This window comes from Hordeum vulgare, chromosome 2H (genome assembly GCF_904849725.1).
Source record: "Hordeum vulgare subsp. vulgare chromosome 2H, MorexV3_pseudomolecules_assembly, whole genome shotgun sequence".
In the NCBI taxonomy this organism is placed as follows: Eukaryota; Viridiplantae; Streptophyta; class Magnoliopsida; order Poales; family Poaceae; genus Hordeum; species Hordeum vulgare.
In genome coordinates, this window is record NC_058519.1 from 629396127 (window position 1) to 629419000 (window position 22874).

General features: G+C 43.8%; 1 protein-coding gene across 1 annotated transcript; it reads right to left on the reverse strand.

The window, feature by feature from the left end:
- Positions 1-3989: 3989 nt before the first annotated feature.
- LOC123428073 (putative glucose-6-phosphate 1-epimerase) lies at positions 3990-11450 on the reverse strand. The gene is made up of 9 exons (XM_045112237.1): positions 11218-11450; positions 8940-9014; positions 8360-8416; positions 8099-8259; positions 7812-7952; positions 7449-7551; positions 7262-7361; positions 6894-7154; positions 3990-4402 (listed from the first exon to the last, which is right to left on the reverse strand). Exons 1-8 carry the CDS (start codon positions 11326-11328, stop codon positions 6916-6918), a joined length of 987 nt encoding a protein of 328 aa, XP_044968172.1. The 5' UTR covers positions 11329-11450; the 3' UTR covers positions 3990-4402; positions 6894-6915.
- Between the last annotated feature and the right edge of the window lie 11424 nt (positions 11451-22874).

Here is a 22874-nt window from a genome sequence, read left to right on the forward strand (position 1 = left end):
TCTATGGATGTCTCTGCCCACACATATCCTTTAAAGTTCTATTAATTTCCTGTAAAATACATGAAAAGTTATTCAATTGCACAATTATGATTTTTTGAACCATTTTGAACACCTTTTCATGTACAGAACATTCGAACCTGAATTATAAGTAGGAAATGCCTAGAAAGTGCACATAAAAGCCTAAATATAGTAAACGAGCTCAAAAAATGTCAAATTTAAACATGGTGAATTCTAGTGGGTATGTTCACAATAGAAAATAAATCCATGTGGTAAGTGGAACAAGATGTGACATTTGATGGTAGTAGGATTTCCACACGTTGAGCTCCTTATGTTTTGATTTTACTAAGGACAGTCCAGTAGATATACTAGAATGGGATGAATCAAGCACAAGAAATCACTAGGCATAGTGGAGCCGTAAGGAAGAGGAGTAATATCGTTATAAAGTTCATGAATTCGATTCATTTTGAAATCAATAATTCAGCACAGAATCTTGTCTTGTTCACCTTAGTTCCAAGTTGATTCCGCTTGTCGAAAGCATTCAGTCCATAAGTTTTAATTTTTGGACTAGAATCTGGTGAGTTGAACACTTACTTTCTCTTTCAAAATTGGTGATGGTGCGGGTAAATTCAATCGGGGAAATGAGTGATGAATTTGTTAGAAACAAGGCTGAGCTGTAAAATCTATAAAATGGAGCTTGATCGGTAGCTTCGGCCTCCCAGACCCAAATTAAGTTACCAACATGGAACGACATTTTCAACCCGACTTCATGTTTGTCATTGGAAAGAACAAAAGATTATAGTATTCCTCCTAAGAAACAATACAACATGTCAAAATAAGAACGGAGAAGATTCGTTGATACGGAGTTGGTCCATTTTACAAGTGATCCCCTATTCTGCATCCCGAAGATCATACAGACCAGAGCCAGAGTGATCATGGCACATATATAGGGACAACAAGGATCAGTAAATACCGGGGATACCATACCAAGTGTTTCCTAGATCTTGTGTTAGGCGTAGCTACTCCCCCCCCCCCCCCATGTTCACGTGATTCCTCATACTTCCGTTGAAGCTAAATCAGTATCGAGTGATGGCGATCATATTAGAGGCGGCTTTATCATAGAAAAAGCAACCGACTTTTGATAATAAATAATTTAAGTACTTGAGCGTGGTTTTGGCCTATAGCCGAAGGGAATGTTTTTCACAATTGACTCGATTTTGGGCATTCGTTAAGGGGAAATAAAACCACGCGATAAGCAGGGGAGAGGTCTGTCTTTCCAAAGTAGCCATTCAAGGAGACAATTTCTACAATTGTACCTTGACCTCTGGAATATTGTGTGTTGATTTAGTTAGGACTCCTATCGCGCGAGGTCATAAGTTTGACCTCCACGATGGATCCACCGCCTCACCAACCTACCCTAATATTGTTTGTTGACCATACCTCACCATGCAGCAAACCCCCTAGCCGCATCACTTGGCCGCGTGGGCCTCGCGGAGCTCCCCGTGTGGGGCTCGGGTCCTTTCGAAGCTTGCCAACTCAAAACATTTCTGGATTTTTTTCAGGATTCTTGGAGCTTCGTAAAATTTATTTTCATGAAAGTCCAAAAACATACATAAAACAACAATTGGCACTCGACACTGAGTTAATAGGTTAGTCCAGGAAAAAAAATGCCAAAGTAATATAAACATAGCAATAAATAATCAAAATTATAGATAAGCTTGAGACGAATCACCACCCCACGACCTCCGCACCAGATCCACCGCCTCACCGACCATCATCGCTTCACGTCGCCACCCACTAATACCATATAGGTGTGGAGCCAAAGATCATCTCCAACTACCTCCCCCCCCCCCCCAACAGGCCCCCAAGCTCCTTTTTTATCACCGACGCAAAAAGAATCGCCCAATCGCGCCCCGAGGAGCCCAAATTTCACCGGTTAGGGCCGAAATTGGCGCTGACGGACCCAGGCCAAACCCACCGCGCTGGGGAGCGACCGGGGGAGCCAGGTGAAAGGAATTTGGCACGAAAACAAATCACGCCAGATTCCTCCCCTATGGGCCCGCCGAGTCAATGACTGTGCGTCGCCGAGCCTTTGTCATCCTCATCGCCTCGCCTCGGTTCCCGTGTCGGTGGCTCCACGAGTGGGAGGCACGCCTTCTTCAAGAGGCGAACTACTCGACGCCGCCCGACATGCGCGTACCGGGCGCATGGCAGTTGAGCATCGACGGCGTCCCCGTGCCCTCGCCGCCCTCTGACGCGGAGCGCCCCGCTGAGATCGCGTGGATTCGGGCATCCTTGCCGGAGCACGTGCGCGAGCAGCAAAGCTACGCCCCTCACAACCACACCCTCTAGACGGTGTATTTCCAGCGCCACCACGCCGAGCAACTGGTGTCAACCAACGGCGCCCCCGCGTCGAGGCGACGCCACAACTCCGACGACCGTCGTCAATGGTGGGGCATCCCGAGGCGCACGCTCCACGCCGCCCTCGAGCACATCGAGGGAGGCAACGAGTCATCACTCGAGTACCCCGGCATCGTAGTTTTCTCGCCGGAGTGGGAGCTCGTGGGTGTCGAGGCGCATGGAGTCGTCGTCCTTCGGCTCCCGCTCCACCGGTGCAGCGACATCGCTCGTTGCCGTCAAGCCCGAGCCGTAGGAGACGCCGCTCCGCCGATGCAGCCGCGGCGTCAACCTCGTCATAAACGAGGGTCGCCGCGACCCTTCCCCTCCCCACGGCCACCTTTGTCTGGTCAAGCAGAAGAAGGAGTCGGCGATCGTAGTCAAGCAGGAACACATGGAGATGGCAGCCGACCTCGACGCCGGCCTCGCCTGGTCGACGACTATGTCAGGGAGGAGATGGTGCATCAGCGTTGTGCTCTCGAGGAAATCGTCGAGCGGCGCTGTAGCCACGACGGGGCAGCGTCATCGTCCTCTCGGACAGTAACGAGGAGGCGACCACCCCGACCAAGCCTGTTAGCAGCCGTGATCCAGGGCAAGGCTGCAGCAAGAACGACGACGAGGAGGACGAGTCACCGAGCAACGACGATGGCGACGAGGCGAGGCTACACCATCTTCTACAACCTCCTCAGCATGAACTAGACTGGAGACGACGTGGACGACGTAGTTTTTTTAGGTTATTATGTATGCTTTTTTAATTCGCCTAAATATGAATGGAACCACCTATATTTTGTCCAAAATTGAGTAAATTTTATCGAATTTGGATGTTTGAATTTTTTTTAGTTCGGCTAAGTTGCGATCGCGGCTGAAAATCGGTTCTTCGCATGTCGAAAATTTCGCCGACGACGCCCTAAGAGACGTTATTTCCGTCCGAAAAACGCCCTTGAAGGGGATGGACATGCTCTAACCTCTCCCCGATAGCTCTTGGGGCTTTGTGGACATACTCACTCGTCCCCTCATTTGTAGCCTTGTAGGTCACTTGGTACAAGAAACATTTTTACCAATCCATTTTTAGTGTACAGAAAGTTCTCACTGTCTAATCGATGCATCGGTGTATACACAAGAAACATTTTCATACATATGGCTGCACCAGTATAGAATAAATGCATCCCGCACATTTTATTTCAAACTTGCTCACAACCAAATCAGTCAATCATAATCATTCCACCTGTGCGAGCTAACCATTACAGTTTATGCACCAGCAAAAAGATTCTAGAGAATTGTTCTATAATCATTCTTGTAACAATGCTTAGAAGAAGTTGGCCTAGAGTATAGCGAAACATGCTAACAAAAATGTCCAAACAAAACTAAAAGGTAAAATGTCCAAACAAAACTAAAACCTTTTAGGCTAACAAATTTGACCGACATGTGTTATGTCCAAACAAAATTAAAACCTTTTAGGCTAACAAATTTGACCGACATGTGTTGCTTCGATTGCATAACTGATTCACCAAAAATAACAGTTTTGCTCAGGGACCCAAAAACGTCATGCCTTCAAATAACCATCCAATGGTGCATAATTGCACAGCGCAGGCACATTGCATCCAAATAAACATGGTTCCACAACCACCGAGCCATGCAGCTCAAAATATTGGCATGTTTACACATCATGTGTGTTTATCTGAAAGGTGGTTTGACATCATCTTCGCCTTTTGGCCACACTATGAAACTTAAGCATCTGGGAATAAAAGAAAGTGATAAAGAAAAGAAAATACAGTTATAAATTTATTTTACAACCCATCTAAGATGTTTCTTCGATCATCCCTATGCAGGGTACAAACACTGATTTGTCCCTTTATGTCATGTGGATCCCGAAACAGAAATCAATGTTGAGATTTTCGCTCTGTTCCGGTAGGTACGCCGAAAACAACAAAGATTTGAATAGAATGGAAGAAATGTTTTGACACTCGTGGCTGCCATTTCCCTTGTGCATATGATATTAATAGTCTACCTGCAACGCAGGAAGCATGTCAATATGAATCATACACAAGGAATTATTACTCAGAATAGATGCAAAACAATTATTGGCTTGGAACATACTCCCTCCGTTCCTAAATATAAGTCTTTCTAGAGGTTTCATTATAGACTACATACGGAGCAAAATGAGTGTATTTACACTCAAGTATGTCTACATACATCCGTATGTACTTCCTCCGTTCCTAAATATAAGTCTTTTAAGAGATTTCATTAGATGACGACATACGAAGCAAAATAAATGAATCTATACTCTAGAGTATGTCTATATACATACGTATGTAATCCTCTAGTAGAATCTTTAAAAAGACTTATATTTAGGAACGGAGGGAGTAGTTTGTAGTGAAATCTCTAAAAAGACTAATATTTAGGAACGGAGGGAGTATATGTATATGACAGGAAGTTCACAGTTCACAGCATCTTGATACTTACAACTAAAAACAGAACAAAATGAAACAATGAGCAGGCGCCTTTTGCAATTGAAACTCAATAAAAGGTTTCCACAATGTTGTTGCCACCTTGCCAGTATTTCTAGTAAGTTGTATTAGTCTACATCAAATCCCTGATTTCCAAATATGAGAAGACAGGTTATGCATACCATGCCGAGTTCTTAACCAAGCCATCAAAACAAGTATGTCTGTGGTCACAATCCTTAGCGATGAATTTTATATGTTAATCGGCTACTCCTAAGTTCAAACACTTCAGCTAGTCCAGAAATCACCATCCCAATAAGTACTCCAACACATTACCAGATACTAGCATAGTGCCCGTGCGTTGCTACGGAGGCAACAAAAAATAACTTGCTCAGATGTTACTATATTAACAATAGAAAGTAAACATAATTTCTGAAATAAGTTTAATTGTTTTGTACTATTAATCATCAGTTATGTGCAATGGCAACCTAGGCTACGACATAATTACTCAATGCAATAATATAGACAGAATGATAATCCAGTAAGGCTTGTTGAGCTCAGTTCCTGATTTCTTGTGCTTGATTTAAAAAAATGTCCAAATGCTCCTACGATGATTCACCATGCTAGTTGCTCAATGCCCGTAGGTTTCTGCTCGTTCTAACATTGCAATGCATGCCCGATTCTACCAGTAATATAAGTAGTAAATGTCACAACTACGTAATTGGCCTGATAAACCCGCGTCATCTGATGACACATAACTTGACTTTTTCGGATGGAATTTGTCGAAGTTTTTGGCATAACATAGCGGTGCGAAACATCTTTGGTTTATTAAGTTCATGCACCACTATTACAGATTTACAATAGATCCGATGTTAATTATTATGTTCTACTAATTTAGTACAATACAAGGACTTTTTCTGCTAATATAATTTTTCCATACCGTCTTTTTAGAAAGACACGTGCATATAATTATTACGTACAATCAGACGCCATTTGAATAACTTGAATGTGTAAAATGCCAAGCTAGCCACCTAGGGGAAATCGGTGGCGTGAGCTCTAGGGCGCCGGTGGCCGTAGGTCCGAGCGGCCAGCGGTGCCCGCTCACGGCCGATGTTCAAGAGGGCAGCTGTGACCATGTGGAATGGTGCACGAGCATGGCCGGAGGCCAAGCTGCTCGCTCCAGGCAGAAGCAGGGCTCCAACGGCAAGAAATGGACTACCTAGCTTGGTATTGAACAGTTTCATTAGTTTATTTATCAAGGTATTGAACAATACGTATGTGTGTGAACAGTGCTAGCATTATATTTACAGTATCATTTATCAGGTGGTCCCGCATCCAAATGAGCTGTCACAGCTTTTTTATACATGTGTGCAGAGTCTAGATAGAAAAAGTAAGATCTACATGCTGGGTTCGGATCACATCAGGCACATATTTTATTTAGGCTGATGTTGTAGTAGGTCCCACGTGTAGATGGAGGGGGTGAGTGAACTCACCACCAACTCAAATCTTTAGTAGTAGGAAAGATACACAACACCTAGTATCCGGCCTCAAAGTTCCAGCACTTGATCTGGTCTAGAGACCAGGATGCCCACTACTTAACCTCAACACATTACCTAACATCCTGTCTCATATGGACTAAATTATGTCTAAATAACATTATGTCCCAACTATGGACTTAAGCACTTCTATGTATAATTTGGAGCACATTGTACATTGTACAAGAAAATAGTGTGTGAAGCCCTCCCTAATACTTAGATCAGGGTGTGTTTGGTTGAGGTTGAGGTTGAGTTTCTTATGTTCATGACGAGTATGTAATTAGACATCTCTGGGAGTTGGCCTGCTGGCCTCTCCTTGTATTTTTATTCCTTTTTAATGATATGGCATGCAGCTTTCCTGCGTCGTTCGAGAAAAAAATTAGTATGCGAGTGACTACATTCAGTGAAAACACTTGCTCCAATAAAAAATGGAGTATGGATACTATTATATGTTCTCTGCATGAGGATAGCATATGTTCACACCTTACATACATGGCTATATTACTAGTATAAATGTTACCTGCACAGAAGTTGACTAAGGGCTAGCTGACAGAATCCTCCGGAACAACTGAATCCTGAATAACACGATCTGGGTCCAATTGACCACTGTAATAACTAGACGGAACTGCAGATAGTTCCAATTTTCCAGTCCACTCCTCGCCAGGCTTCAGAGTAATCGGCTTTTCTATAGCAGCTGCTTCCACACATACCATGCGTTTATATTCGTCATCCCCAAAATCTGCCATTGCCTTAGCTTTTTTGTCCCAGGGGTTCCAAACAACTGTAACCAAGAAGAAAAGGAAGAAACTCTTCAAAATCATTCTACAACGATTATAATGCAATAATTTATTACAGTTCTGAGCAAACAAATGTAAGAGTTCACCATACCAGCATCCGGAAGGCCTCCTTTCCTCACAACAAATGTTCTTTTCTTCTCATGATCAATAATGGCAATTTTTGACGGTGTGCCCAGATATATTCTATCCAACTGTGATTTTACAGATGCTTGAGTTAGAAAGTGGGATGCAAAGAAAATGGAAAATGGTAATATGATTCAAATGCCTTGGTAACACACCTCAGATTCAAAAACAATAGCATCGCCTTGTTCAGTGAAGCGGGCCCTATCCTGTAAGTTGTCTAGGTAATCCAGAGTTTCCAGGCCTTCTACACGTATCTCACTGAAATATTAGAATGGAATTATGACGAGAGAAAAAAAGAACTACTCCCTCTGATTCAAAATAAGTGCCATGGTTTTAGTTCAAAGTACCATAAAAATGAGGCAGTTAACATAAGGGGCAATTATGCAATGTTTAGATTTGGAACAAACAAACTTAGGAGTGGGGATTAAGTATTCTGTTTCTGTTACGACATCACTTCAAACTCTACTGCGATATTGTTTTTTTATTCTGAATTTCTGACAGTGAGATGAAAAACATACCTTATATCAGAAATTGAGAAGTACGTGTGATATGCAAAGGTAAAAGAGAATGGCTTTCCATCTGCATTGGTATTCCTTATACGTGAAGTCAGCATCAGATCTCCACCAGGTCCAAGTGCAATCCTCAGACGGTACTCAAAACTGCAATGGAAGGATTGCCCTTATTGATACATTTCAACACACAGGCAGCTACGGTTGGCTTCAACAACAAATTATAACGAAAAAACATGCCAGTTTCTACAATAGCATGAATCCACTAGAAGTATGTAGTTATTTAGGATGCCCACCTATGTGGCCAGATCTTTAAGTCTTCGTCAGTAGGTTTAAGGATTAAATCGATGTAAGCTCTACTAGAGATCGGTACTGGAAATGGTGGTGGATCAGTGTCAACAGTCCAGATCTTGTTCCTTGCAAATCCATGAGCTTCCAGATGTCCGAAGTTGGAAAACTAGAACGGGGAAGTACTTAGCAAAAATAAAATCAGACAAAACAGAAGGACTTAATGAAGCAAAAGAGTAAAAAACAGGTTCAGAACAAAACTCTCATACCTGAGGAAAGCAGATTGGTATACCTCCACGTATAGCTTTTGGAGGTTTGAAAATAGCCTGACAGAACAATGAAATCAGTCAAGCAAATATTAGGCAATCGAGAAGATGCGGGATCAAGATTCCAGTAAAATTCAGATCCACATATATTTCTATGTTGACAAGGCAGAGCAGCAGGGAAATACTAGTTTGGAATATCGCCGTCGCCACAGCATTATGGCATATATGAGAAAGATGGCAATGAATTTCTTTTTAAAGATTGTTTGACTTACTGGACTAAAAAAATGTCAACCATAACTCGAGATAATACTCCATGAGTTGGTTACGGTATCTTATGGGTTTCACCTCTAGCCTACCCCAACTTGTTTGAGACTAAAGGCTTTGTTGTTGTTGTTGTTGTTATCGAAGGGATATAGATATGTATTTGCATGTTATAAAGTTCTGGATGATAATCAATCCAAGTCAGGATATAGACATGATTGATAATTGAGCAACGTTGAGAGAATATTTTAAAAGGACTGACATATTTTGCACTCTTATATTTCTTTACAGAGGGAGTATTTAAGAAGGGAAACAACGGCACCTTATTACTAACGAAAAGCAGCTCCTCCCCAAACTGATCTTTCCATGATGTTACATGGCCACCATACAGGTACACCTGATAGAAATAACACATATAGGACTAAATAAGTAAATAGCTATTTGTTTGTAACAGGTTAACTAAAAACAAACTCTCAAAAGATGGTCAGAACTTCTGAAGTTACATTAGCTTTGTATCTGCTTTTGAGGTTTGGAGCTCGACACAATTCCTATTTTGGATAGATAGTCGCTGTTTGTTTCTGTCAAAAGTTGTAATAGTCATACAGTTTCTTTGTCTATTGTGAAGATCATGAAATCCAGGTTTGTCCTGTAGCAAATAGGACTCTTGAAGGCACAAAGAAATGGGCAGATAATTTATACTGAGCTTGTTCTATCTTAGCTATCAGCTGTCCATCAAGTGGAATATTCATACTACTAACTAATACTCCCTCCGTCCCAAAAAGCTTGTCGCTCAAATGGATGTATGGAGTACTAATTATGCGATGAAGAAATACCTATTTTTTCTTGCAACAGCATTCCGAATATCCCAAAGAGCAACAACCAATGTGTCCAACTATAGTGATCTGAGTGTTGAAAATCCCAATAGCCAAGCCTTGTGGAACAGCAAGAAAACATATAGTTCCATGGTTACTTAGCCCATTCGTATTCTTCGTATAAATTTGGTATGCCGAAAAATATGGGCTGATCTATCTAGTGTATATCAACAGAAGCACATCAAGACAGTAGGAAAAGCATGATTGGGGTAACTTCTAAACGACAGGTGGAATAATAACAATGGCAGTAGGGTCACAAACTTCAAAATCACTCAGAACAACATCACAAATGATCACTAGCTCACCACCCATCATTTCTGTACAGCTCAAACTCTTACCTGCCATTTTTACCTTTCCGCCAGTGCTGACCTTATGGCATTGTCCATTAATTGCAGCAGAAACTAACATCACAGCAGAAACTATCGTCGATGTCTGGATAACTAAGTGATAAAGTAGGCAACAGTATGAAGATTGGAAGAGGTTTGTCAAAAATTGATTGTCTGATCGTTTCGGCTTGATAACCTCACCTATCACCTCTATAGGTGCATGAGTGCAGGTTTGGGGAATCTTATATAACGATACGATAAACTAAAGTACCAAACAACAAAAAATCATTATGTTTGATTGATGAGTCCTAACTTATGAATGCATATGTCGTGCTTGGCTTCTAGTGTCCTAACAGCTAGTTAAGCGAGCAACTGTCTTGGAGACTCCTTTGATGGTAGGCCTGGTAAAAGCAGTTCCGTATTGCAACACGGTGTACCTACCTCCTGAGCAAAAAATCACATCGGTGACTCTCCTAGATGGATCCATGCATTCACATAACCCATTCCTCAGGGAGCAGGCCCTTCGCAAAGCTGACACTATCATGAAAACACACATGTATATGGTCAATATTGTAGTGCCGTGTATACTGACACTTTAGGCAAAATAAAATATTCCCGGGTTCTGAGAAACAAGAGGCGTTTGCATTACAAGTTCACAACAGCAGGAAATGTGATCGAGAGAGCTAAACCAGCAGGTAAAAAACTCTGCCACCCCCTAGGTTGTTTTGTATGGCAGACGAAATGAGCATTTTGCTACTAACGTTTGACATATGTATTGCCTGGTCATGAAACAGATGAGAATATTCCACAGCATCAAACTTTCCCCCTGATAACCTACAAGCCCTCCCCAGTTACAAGGAAATGATTCCATTATGAAACCTATGCTCGCCACGAGCACATAGATCACACCCATTAGCATATTATAAAGCTTGGTGTTCAGGAATTACAGAAACACCATTACAGATCGCGGTGGACACTTTCTGATCATGTTGTTGATTTCTCGATCACCATTCACAACTACAGGCGTTTACTGATGCAAAGTCCTGACACTGAATGCAACGGGGTCAGGCTTGGGTCAAAACAACCATCGACCGCGTACACTGGGTTCTTTTCTTTCAAAAAAAAAGAAGAAGAAGGGGCGGAACAATCATCTCCGCCCCAGGATCAATTCCTAACGGGCTCCACGCGATCGAGCGAGTCCCGCCCCGCATAGGAAAATCCGCCACAATAACACTTGTGCCGGGAAAATGGTCGGGATCGGAGAAGCAATTGCAGAGGCTGGGCATGCCATCCAGCCCCATGGCAGGCGGCACGGATCTGCGCCGAGATCTGGCCGCCGGAACGCCTACCAGGCGGAACCCAAAGAGAAAGGCAAGGTGCGTCGCGCCTGGCGATATCCTACCTCGGCGGAGATGCGGGGGCCCTGGCGGAGCACGACCTTGTCGAGCCCGTTGGCGCCCTTGCGGAGCTCCACGGGCAACGGGCCCTCCTCGCCGGCCCCCGACGACGACATGCCCGGCCGCGGGATGGCAGCAGGGAGCGAGCGAGCGAGCGAGTGAGGTGGATGTGAGGAGAGAGATCTCTTTGAATTGGGGAATTCTTCGGGGAAGGGACGGGACAGGACAGGACAGGCAGTGCGTGCGCCGTTCGCTCCGGGGGCTTAAATAATTACTCTCCGAGTCACTCACTCACACACAGATGCCTTTGCGATCGCGATTTATGGCAACTTTCTTTCCTTGTTTGTTTATTCATTCATGTGCGTGTGCGCGTGATCTTGCTTTTCCTGCTTGTACTTTTTTTTTTCTCTCAAGGCATCATGTCCATTATAGAAATTGGATGTGGCTAGGTCTCGTCCAGGTGACATGGTATATAAAAAAAACTAAAAGAAAATTGGACAGACCTCCATGCAAAATCAAATGAACATAGCATCCATATAGCATAGGAGTACAAAACATCTCAAATATAATGAAAATTATATTCAGGATATCAAGACCACCGAACGACCATTATTTCCGCAATAACGAGTTGTCGTTGTTCCGTGTTGTAGTCGGTTTGACCTTGTCGATGACGACTAGAGAGTCTTTGTGCATGTTCCCCTCAAGACTAGCACCCCGGAGCCGCACTCGTCGACCCTTCCATAGGTCTGAAACATATGACACCAAATCTCATAATATGACGAAAAATCCAAACCTCGCTGCCCCAAGAAGACACATGAATCTACGACGGGGCTTCATGGACTACATCTAGACACACAAACTCAAGGAAGATCGAAGCTCGGAAAACAAACTCGAAGAAGAAGCACGGCGATCCACGTGAGTGCCATATCTGTGAAGATTAAAAAAAAACTCTAACCTATAAACTACTAATCGAAACAGAGGTACCGGGATTTCCCCTCCTCGTCAACAGCCACGGGGCAGCACGCAGAAGGAAGGTGAATCCACACGCTTGTTGATGAAGTCTCAAAGGGAAAGTTTCTCTTAGTCGTGTAAGGTTAGAGGAGGAAAACGTGAGGAAATCACGTTATACGCGAAGAGGGTCGTATGTTTCTTATGTTTTTATAGTGTACTTGGAAATGATATCTTTTGGAGGTAGTGATCTACTGGTTTTTGCTTGTCTAAGTTGATCCAAGAATATACCTTCTAAAATTAGAATATGATAGGGTTTTACAATTTGAACTAAAATCAGTAAACTTATTTTGAAGCGAAGAGAATAAATGCCTTGGCATTTATTTCACGTATTTGGCCGGCGTATGTGTGTGTTTTCTTTTCTTTTTTCCATGCTAGAAATCGTGTTCCAGACCTATGTTGTCTTAGGAATTTTACCTTGTGTGTGCGAAATTTTTCCAAATGAAATGAAGCTTGTAGGGATGCACTCTCGCGGCCTCGAGCCAGCTCCAATGCCACCATATCCTCTGTTTGGGTCCGCTAGAAAAAAATCAAGACCCAAAGGCACCACCCAAACGGACAAGTTGTTTACTTTGTGTTTGTTTTGATACATTTGTGGATCAATTTCGCACTTGGTTTGCGACTGTCTCATTTGTCCACTGTGTATGTTTGGGCCCGCAATATGTTTGTCCGTGTCCGCTATCTGACCCATATGCAGCCACATAAATCCCCTCTCTCCTTCCACCTACCACACTTCTCTCTTTCTTTTGCTCACGCGAATACTCATCTGAAATATGCAGATGACACAGTAGTTTTGGTTAAAAACAATGATACCTGCATTGCTAACCTGTAATTTCTTCTTCTTTGCTTTGAGTCTTTGTCGAGCCTGAAGGTTAATTTGGCTAAGAGTGAGGTCTTGGTGTTGGGTTCTTCCGGGGAGGAGGCTGTTAGGGTTGTTAGAACATTGTGGCCCCATGTTTTGTTTTGGTAATTGATGACAATCCCTATGGACTAATGATTGTCTTGTATTATATTCGAAGAATTTGTCCATAGGCATTTCTTGAAGTCCATTTATTGGTTTTAAGGAGTTTATGAGATGACCAAGGTGGTATTCAAGGTTTTATCCAAAGATTGGTCATGTGAGAGTTGAGCTTATTGCAAGCATGTCTCGAAGAAGAAGAAGATTGTGGGAACATTCATGTTTACCTTCTAGACATCATCTTTATGAAGAGAGAAGATAAGTCTCAAGGTTGATGAAGACTAATTCAAAGAGTGAATTGATGTTTGCTGTGTATCCCTTGCAACGGCGCCAGGAAATAGTTGTATCGACGGCACCATGAATCCTTCAGCTACGGCTACGCCTTAAGGGACTTCCTAGGCAAGTATGCAAAGGATTTCCCCCGTGGCCTTGGAGCCTTGCGTTGGTGTTCCCTCGAAGCGGAAAGGGTGATCTAGCACAGCGACGGTAAGTATTTCCCTCAGTTTGAGAACCAAGGTATCAATCCGGCGGAAGAGTGTCTCAAGATCCTGCACAAACACAAAAGCTTGCACCCAACGCTATGAAGGGGTTGTCAATCCCTTATAGATTATTTGCTAAGTGAGAACTGAAAGCAACAAAGTAACAAAGCAAAGTAAAAGCGGAGGTGTGAACGATGGATGTGAATAGACCCGGGGGCGTAGTGTTTACTAGTGGCTTCTCTCATAAAAGCAAGTAGACGGTGGGTGAACAAATTACTGTCAAGCAATTGATAGAACCGTGCAAAGTCGTGACGATATCTATGCAATGATTATTTCTATAGGCATCACGTCCGAAACAAGTAGACCGATACTTTGTGCATCTACTACTATTACTCCACACGTCGACCGCTATCCAGCATGCATCTAGTGTATTAAGTCCATAAGAACAGAGTAACGCCTTAAGCAAGATGACATGATGTAGAGGGATAATCTCAAACCAATGATAAAACCCCCATCTTTTTACCCTTGATGGCAACTACTTGATGTGTGCCTTGCTGCCCCTACTGTCACTGGGAAAGGTCACCACATGGTAGAACCCAAAACCAACCACTTCTCCCATTGGAAGAATCGTAGATCTAGTTGGCCAAACAAAACCCAAGACTCGGAGAGACTTACAAGGATATCAAATCATGCATATAAGAAATCAGCAAAGACTCAAATATATATCATAGATAATCTGATCACAAATCCTCAATTCATCGAATCTCGACAAATACACCGCCAAAGAAGATTACATCGGATAGATCTCCATGAAGATCATGAAGAACTTTGTATTGAAGATCCAAGAGAGAGAAGAAGCCATCTAGCTACTAACTACGGGCCCGTAGGTCTGAAGTGAACTACTCACGAGTCATTGGAGGGGCGATGATGATGATGAAGAAGCCCTCCAACTCCAAAGTCCCCTCCGGCAGGGCGCCGGGAAGGGTCTCCAGATGAGATCTCGCGGAAACGGAAGCTTGCGGCGGCGGAAAAGTATTTTCGAGGCTCCCCTGATTTTTTGCGGAATATTTGGGAATTTATAGGCCAAAGATCTAGGTCAGGGGGCGGCCAGGGAGGCCACAAGCCTGCCCACCGCCGCTCCCCTGGTGGTGGAGTGGGGGCTTGTGGGCTCCCTGGAGCCCACCTGGCTTGGCCCAAAAGCCCCCTGGTCTTCTTCCGTTCGGGAAAAAATCATTTCGGGGTTTTTCTTACGTTTGGACCCCGTTCCAAAATCAGATCTGAAAAGAGTTAAAAACACGGAAAAAACAGGAACTGGCACTTGACACTGAAGTAATAAGTTAGTCCCAAAAAGATATAAAAAGATACATAAAACAACCAAAGAAGACAAGATAACAGCGTGAAACCATCAAAAATTATAGATACGTTTGAGACGTATCATGAATCAATTTGGTCAACACACAAAGCGTACATGATGTACCGAGAGGGACCAAGTGATCTCATGGTATGGTAAGCATTGTCCATTATGCTTTGTGTACTAACCCATGGTCTACGAGAGAGTTCTGTGTGAGATTAGGTATGTGTCCATGGGCTTGCATCAAGAGGACGATCTCATACAACCCATGGAGGATGACATCAATTGGCGATCGTCATCAAGTTTGCGGTGTGCAAGTTCAAATGGAGCATCATGAAGAGATCATGATTGAAGCTTGCTGTCCATTATGGTGAAATGGACTTGTGAAGATGTGCCGAAGAGTGGCTCACCCATAGTAAAGTATGGGGAGAAATCTAGTAGTCTTCATCAAGCCGATGTAATCAAGAAAGGTGGTCCATCTTGAGAAGGACAAAATCATCATCGTCTAGCTAAAGTGGACTATGTGCAACACAAAGGTTGGTCCTTGATAGGATTTCTATTTTACCGGTCTCAAGGTGTTAGTTGGAAGACCGAGTTAGAGTATCGATTGTCGTACTATCAAAGGGGGCATTCTTGGCATCATCATCTTTCGTGGTTCGTGGTTGGATTTTCTCTATGTGGGTTCTCAATCTTATTGTCATCTTCATGAAAAGCTCGAGTCCATTGAAAAAAAGAGCATATGCATCTTCTATGATGTTTTCGATGTTGGAGTTTTTGTCGGTTCTTCATTCATTGAGGTTTCACACCTCTATATCATTGGCATTTTTCTACTGCCACTTCTTATTATCCAACAAGCTTGAGTTTGATCAATTTGGAGCTCGTATGCGAATGTTATGGAAGTTTCAGTTTTCTTGCTCCATCAACTTTACTTGGGGCTTGCTTGAAGCTCCCAAGTGGTAGTACTACTCCGACGGTACTGCCGCACTTTAGTACTACTAGAGTACCACTTTTATTTTGCTCTCTGTTCAGCGTGTTCCTTCGAGCGTTAGTAGAACGACGATAATGGGCGGTAGTACCACCCTACTTTTCTCTACTACCGCAATTTCACCCGAACTTGCAACACCTAGAAGTAGTACCACTAGTGGTAGCGGTAGTACCGCTCCGACGGCACTACCGTCTACTGGAGCCTCTTAGTTGCACGTTGTGGATTGAAATTTCCGCGCCAGCGGAAGTACTGCTCACCTGAGCGGTACTACCGCTTATGCACGGGGTGAGTGCATAACGGTTAGATTTTGGGGGACCTATTTAAGAGGGTATTCTTCTCCAATGGTTCCTATCCTTCGAGCTCGTGTTTGCCCCTCATTGTTGACCTTCTTAGAGCTTGCTAACTCTCAATCCCTCCAATGATTCTTGCTCCTTTTGGAGGGAAAAGAGAGAGGATATCTAGATCCACATTTCCTCTAATCACTTTCTCCTCTATGTGAGGGGACCCCCTTGGATTTAAATCTTAGAGTTTGTGAGTTCCTTGTTCTTCCTCTCATATTTCTCCATAGCTTTATTTGTTGTGGTGGGATTTGGGAGTGAGGGACTTGAACACTTCGTGTGTTCTTGCAATTGCATTATTACATCGGTTTGAGTTCTCCACGGTGATACGTGGAAGTGAAATTTGAGAAGATTATTAATCTTGGGTATTTGGGCACCCTAGAGCTTGTGCCTCTTGTGTGCTTTGGCGTCCTAGATGGTTGGTGGTGCCTCGGAGCTCAATCATTGTGGTGTAAAGTTCCGGGCAAGCGTCGGGGTCTCCAATTAGGTTGTGGAGATTGCCCCGAGCAATTTGCACCTCGGATCCATAATACATTATGGTGAAGCTTGATGGTGGTGTTGGGATCCTCCAATTAAGTTGTGGAGATTGTCCCAACCTTATTTATAAAGGTTCAGTAGCCGCCTTCAAGGGCACCACTAGTGGAATCACGACATATTGCATTGTGCGAGGGCGTGAGGAGATTACGGTGGCCCTAGTGGCTTCTGATACGTCTCCAACGTATCTATAATTTTTGATTGTTACATGCTATTATATTATCTGTTTTGGATGTTTTATATGCATTTATATGTTGTTTTATCTTATTTTGTGACTAACCTATTAATCTAGAGCCTAGTGCCAGTTTTTGTTTTTTTCCACGTTTTTGAATATTGCAGATAAGGAATATTAAATGGAGTCCAAACGGGATAAAATCTCCGGAAAGATTTTTTCTGGACCAAAAGACACGCAACAGGCTTGGAGTAGGGGCAAGGAAGTTGTCGGGTGGCCACAAGCCTGCAGGGCGCGCCCTCGGGGGGGTGGCCACGCCCCTGGCTTGTGGGCCCTGTGCAGGTCTCCTAACCCTAATTCTTGGCCTATAAATTCCCAAATATTCCCGTATCGCCAAAATGACCCACGAAAATACTTTTACGCCGCCGGGAGCCTTTGTTCCCGAGAGATCCAATCTGGGAGCCTTTTCCGTAATCTGCCGGAGAGGGAATTTATCACGGAGGGCATCTACATCAACTCCATTGCCCCTCCGATGATGTGTGAGTAGTTCATCACAGACCTAGCTAGTAGCTAGATGGCTTCTTCTCTCTCTTTGATCTTCAATACCATGTTCTTCATGATCTTCATGAAGATTCATCCGATGTAATACTCTTTTGCGGTGTGTTTGTCGAGATCCGATGAATTGTGAGTTTATGTTCAGATTATCCATGAATATTATTTGAGTCTCTTCTGAATCCGTATATGCATGATTTCATATCTTTGCAAGTCTCTTCGAATTATTTGTTTGGTTTGGCCAACTAGATTGGTAATTCTTGCAATGGGAGAAGTGCTTAGTTTTGGTTTCAATCTTGCGGTGTCCTCACCCAATGACATAGTAGGGGTAGCGAGGCACGTATTATATTGTTGCCATCAAGGATAAAAAGATGGGGTTTTCATCATATTGCTTGAGGTTATCCCTCTACATCATGTCATCTTACTTAATGCATTACTCTATTCTTCATGAACTTAATACTCTAGATGCACGCAGGAGTCAGTTGATGTGTGGAGTAATAGTAGTAGATGCAGAATCGTTTCGGTCTACTTGATACGGACGTGATACCTATATGCATAATCATTGCCTTGGATATCTTCATAATTATTTGCTTTTTTATCAATTGCTCGACGGTAATTTGTTCACCCACCGTATTATTTTCATACATGAGAGAAGCCTCTACTGAAACCTATGGCCCCGGGGTCTATTTTCCATAATATATTTTCAGATCTATAAACCAAAAATACCTTGCTGCAATTTATTTACTTTTGTTTTACTTTTAGATCTATCACTATTTTATACATATCCCTATCAGATATCATCCTTGCAAATAACTCTGAAGGGATTGACAACCCCTTTATAGTGTTGGGTGCAAGTGTTTGATTATTTGTGTAGGTACTACTATTGGAGCCTTGCTAGTTCCTCCTACTGGATTGATACCTTGGTTCTCAACATAATGAGGGAAATACTTATCTACTTCGCTGCATCACCCTTTCCTTTTCAAGGAAAAATCAACGCAAGCTCAAGAGCTAGCAGCTTCTTAGGGAGCATTCTGCCTTCACACCGCTTCAAACGGAGATTAACATCCGCAACGGTGTGAACTACCGGATATATCCTCGTCTTTGCGTACCTCGCTTATCTCTTACCCGTGACATTTACTTATGCACTTTACTTTGTGATAACCATATTGGTTTTTGTTATATATCTTGTTATCACTTAGTTGTTTACCTTCCTTATCATAAGTTGTTGATGCACATAGGTGAGTCTATTCGTTTTAGGTTTTGTGCTTGACTAATTAAACGCTAATTTTATTCCGCACTTGTTCAAGCCTAAACCATAAATATTTTAAAGCACATATTCACCACCCTCCTCTAGGCGACATCCACATCCTTTCAAGGGTGGCTAACCTCCTCAATTGCCAACTTGGCTCTTTTCCTCTGAGGTACCTAGCGATCACTATCTCCTCCTCCAAGATCCTAAAGAAATATTTTGCCCCCACCATGCTTAAAGTGGCTAATCGGGTTACGCTGTGGAGATGTAGATATAATACGATGGCCGGTAAAGTTCTTTTGACCAACTCTTGCCTCTCTCATGGATTTTTTATAGATTGCGTGACGGCACACACCATGACTTTGAAAAACATCGTAGTGGCTTCTTTTGGAATTCGGTTGACAACAAGAAAAAGTATAGGTTGGTTAAATGGAAGATCATTTGTCGTCCTAAGTGCCATGGGTGCCTTGGTATTATAAACACCTCGACTATGAACACGTGTTTGTTGTTCAAATGATGGTGGAGCATGCTCATTGTCAAGCCATGCCTTCTTGGCTTAAAATTCTAAAAGCTAAATACTTCCCTTCTTCTAGTCCTCTTTTGGCCTCAGCCACCAACGCGTCCCAATTATGGGGATCTCTAGATAAGGCTAGGAATGTGTTCTACGAAAACATGAAATTTGTTGTGCATGATGGAAAATCGGTCTGCTTCTAGATTGACTACTGGTATGGGGATGCTTCGCTCTCCTCTTCCTTCCCACCATGTTATCTATTTTTGGGAATCCTAATATTACCATTTTCAGCTAGCTAGCGTAGGTTGGATTTGGCCTTTCGTCGTTCCCTAGACCTGTAGAGTTGGGTATGTGGCATCATCTTGCTGCCACTTTCCCTTTGTTCTCGGATTTGGCGGGTTTGGTGGTTTGGCATGTGACAACCTCTGGAGTTTTCTCCGTCAAGTCTCTTAAACGTAAGATTTGTTCGGGCTCCCCATTGAATAGATATAATGATGTTTGAGAGCTCGGATCCCACTTAAGATCAAGATTTTTCTTGTGGCAAGCTATTAGAGGTAAACTGCCTGCGGCTGATCAAATTAGGAAACATAATTCGAGATTTTCGGCTCATTGTGCTTTGTGCTCCAGGCTAGAGAATTATGACCATATTATTTTCCATCATGATTTTGCTATTCTGTTGTGGAGTTGTGCTAGATCCTAGCTTGGGGTTACCTAGGCTCCTACCTCTTTTGCTCATATGCTAACCCTCGCCAATACCCTTTTCGGTCAAGTGAGGAGGCTTTTCTGGTTTGGTTTTGCTGATGTGGCGTGGGCTCGAGACTATGAGGAATAAATTCACTATCGGATACATCTTCCCCATCAAGTTGGCTCACATTATTTTCAAATTCTTGTTTTTATGCAGCAGTAGAGTTCTCTGGTTAAAAACGCTGATATTGATGCTACCGACGAGCTCATCTCCCGTGGCAAAGCGACGATGATTTCTTTATCTCCATGGAATGTTGCGACGGGCTAGCTCCGACGATCTCTTGATCTTTCTTTCCATTTGCTGCTTGCAGTTTCGCTCGTGGTTGTGGCTTGCATGCCTGAACTTGGTCCTTTGCCTGGTGGCCTTCGTGTCTCTGTTGGTTTGGCTGTAATGAACTTGTAAACTTTTGGTTTTAACTATAAAGTCGGGCTATCGCCTTTTCTCTAAAAGAAAACATCTCTCTTTCCTCTATATCTCTCTTCTAGATGGGGCGGATCGAAATGCGGCCGCCATAACTTGCGCTGCCACTAAACAGGGTGCCCCACCGAGTCATGCATGACGAGCGAATGGAAGCACATGGAGGAGCCGCGTCGCGCCGCCGTCTAGTTGGCGTTGGAGGAGGCGCGCGTGTTGTCGGTTGGGAGCAAGCGGGGAAGTCATGCTGCATCGTCGACTGGTTGGGGTTGGAGGAACAAGCCGTGCCGCCGGCTGGGAGCACGCGGGGGAACCACATCGCGTCATCGATTGGTTGGAGACGGACGAGTCACCCGCCATCGTGTCGTTTGGAGCACGATGCTTCGGGGAACAACCTGAGATGAGTTTCCACTCTAAGAGCATCTACAGTCGAAACTTGCAAATCCGATCCCTCAAACGTCCGCGGACGCACCCGGTCAGTGACCGGACGTGTCCCCTATTTGTCCATCCGCGTAATCACACTCCTCATTTTCTTTTTTATATGTCCGGTCACTTGCATGTGATTGGTGAAGAGAAAGAGGGAGAAAGAAAAGAATGAATAAAAAAGATAAAGCTGGTCTGGGATAGGGTCATGTCCTATGTAGCGGACTGACCGGGCGTGTCCGAACGCGTCTGCGAGCCCTCATATCCTCCTCGTATTTGAGATGGATATGAGGATTGACGGACAATCCGAACATATAAAAACGATATAAATTATTAGTTTCTTATATCTTATGTAGGTAAGCGTGTCCACGAACGTATGACCGTATGAGGGTCATTTGAAAGATCCGGCTTTGGATGCTCTAAACCCTTGCGGACCCACGGCGTTGAGGTGGATCGAAACTCAAATGCACTTCCCGATCTGTCCAAATGGGTAGCATTGTGGGGTGCACTGGCCAGGTGCACGTGTCCGTTCCTGTCCGCGAGGCAACCCAAACGGTTAAAAGCATTTCCTGTTTCCATTTGGTTCTCTTCGTTGGAGTTGCCCTCACCCATACAAAGCGGAGCGGCATTGACTTGTTCCTGTCAAGGTGGAAAAGCGGCACTGACTTTAGCAGTGGGATCTTGCGCTGTGGATCGCGTGAAGTCACGCTTGCGCCGGGGATTATTCTGAGTAAAGCATCGAGCCAATCCCCAAAGCTCCAAAAAAATACACTAGCACAGTACGTACAACTTGCGCAAAGCATCGAGCCAATCCCCAAAGCTCCAAAAAAATACACTAGCGCCTCCTGCAGAGTTCAGCGGTCACTTTCTCTCTAACCAACGCGTATATTCGGATGGACGAAGTCGATGGGCTGAGAACTTATTATTTGGCCTCGACCTCCCGGTCTCACGTTCGTTCGCGGTGACGTAGCCCCAGCCTCAGGTCAGCCGCGATGGCGTGGTCCTCGAACGAATCACATCGAATCGACGAGGCAAGCCGATCGCCACGGCGTCCAACCAATCGGTGCCTGCTCGTACTACTCTCGTATGATTGTGGCTGGCCGGTGACGCCGACCCAACGGCCAAAGTAGATGCACCGCAGCTCGCCGTGGATTGCGTCCGTGCTTGCGTGCGGGCGCGGTGTGCTGGAGTCAAAAAATTTGTATTTTGATCCTTGTGGACAATTCTAACCGGATCTGATGCCGTCTTTATAAAAATTTAGAATCTGATCCTTTTACCTACTGTCAAAGCGCATGACGGTAGCTTCAAACACCCTACCATGAGGGTCTACGACGCTAGGATAACAACAATGGACGAATGCGAGCTGACGGCCGCGCTGACATGGAAAAGGACCTACCGTTGGACTTCCTGATGGTAGGGTACCTATACCTACCGTCAAAGACCCTGACGGTAGGGTCCTAGGGTGGATAAGGTTGTGAGGGTGGGGTCTTTGTTTCCCCACACCCACACATTCAGCCCTTACCTCTCCCCACACATTCAGTCCTAGGGTGGATAAGGTTGTGAGGGTGGGGTCTTTCTTATTTGCTTGAGATTTGTGTGATGGATGTGGAGCACTTTCATCACCCAAGGTACCTCTCTCAATTTCCTTCATTTTGTTTAGTTGTAATCATCTATTTTAAGTGCATTTGCTCGTTTTATTGCAAACCCTAGTTCATCATTTTGTTGTGGTCAAATCAATGGATATGATGCATTTAGGGTTACCTTTGTGATTTCCTTATGTATTATGTGCCTAGCATTGTTGGGGTACCTAGATCTAGTGTTAGGGTTTGTGGTCATGTTAGAGGTTAGTATTAGGCTTGAGAAAATAATTAAGGCTATGATGACCTTAATAGTAACTCCTCGAAAATGTAGGATGGCACCGTTCGTTTTCTTTGAGGTTTCTC

Excerpts from the sequence above, each read along its gene's own strand:
- LOC123428073 (XM_045112237.1), bottom strand. The coding sequence starts at position 11,328 with ATGTCGTCGTCGGGGGCCGGCGAGGAGGGCCCGTTGCCCGTGGAGCTC. Across the intron at positions 8,260-8,359 it reads TACCAATCTGCTTTCCTCAG|TTTTCCAACTTCGGACATCT; the intron begins GTATGAGAGTTT and ends TCCCCGTTCTAG. Across the intron at positions 7,362-7,448 it reads CTATTGTTTTTGAATCTGAG|TTGGATAGAATATATCTGGG; the intron begins GTGTGTTACCAA and ends GTAAAATCACAG.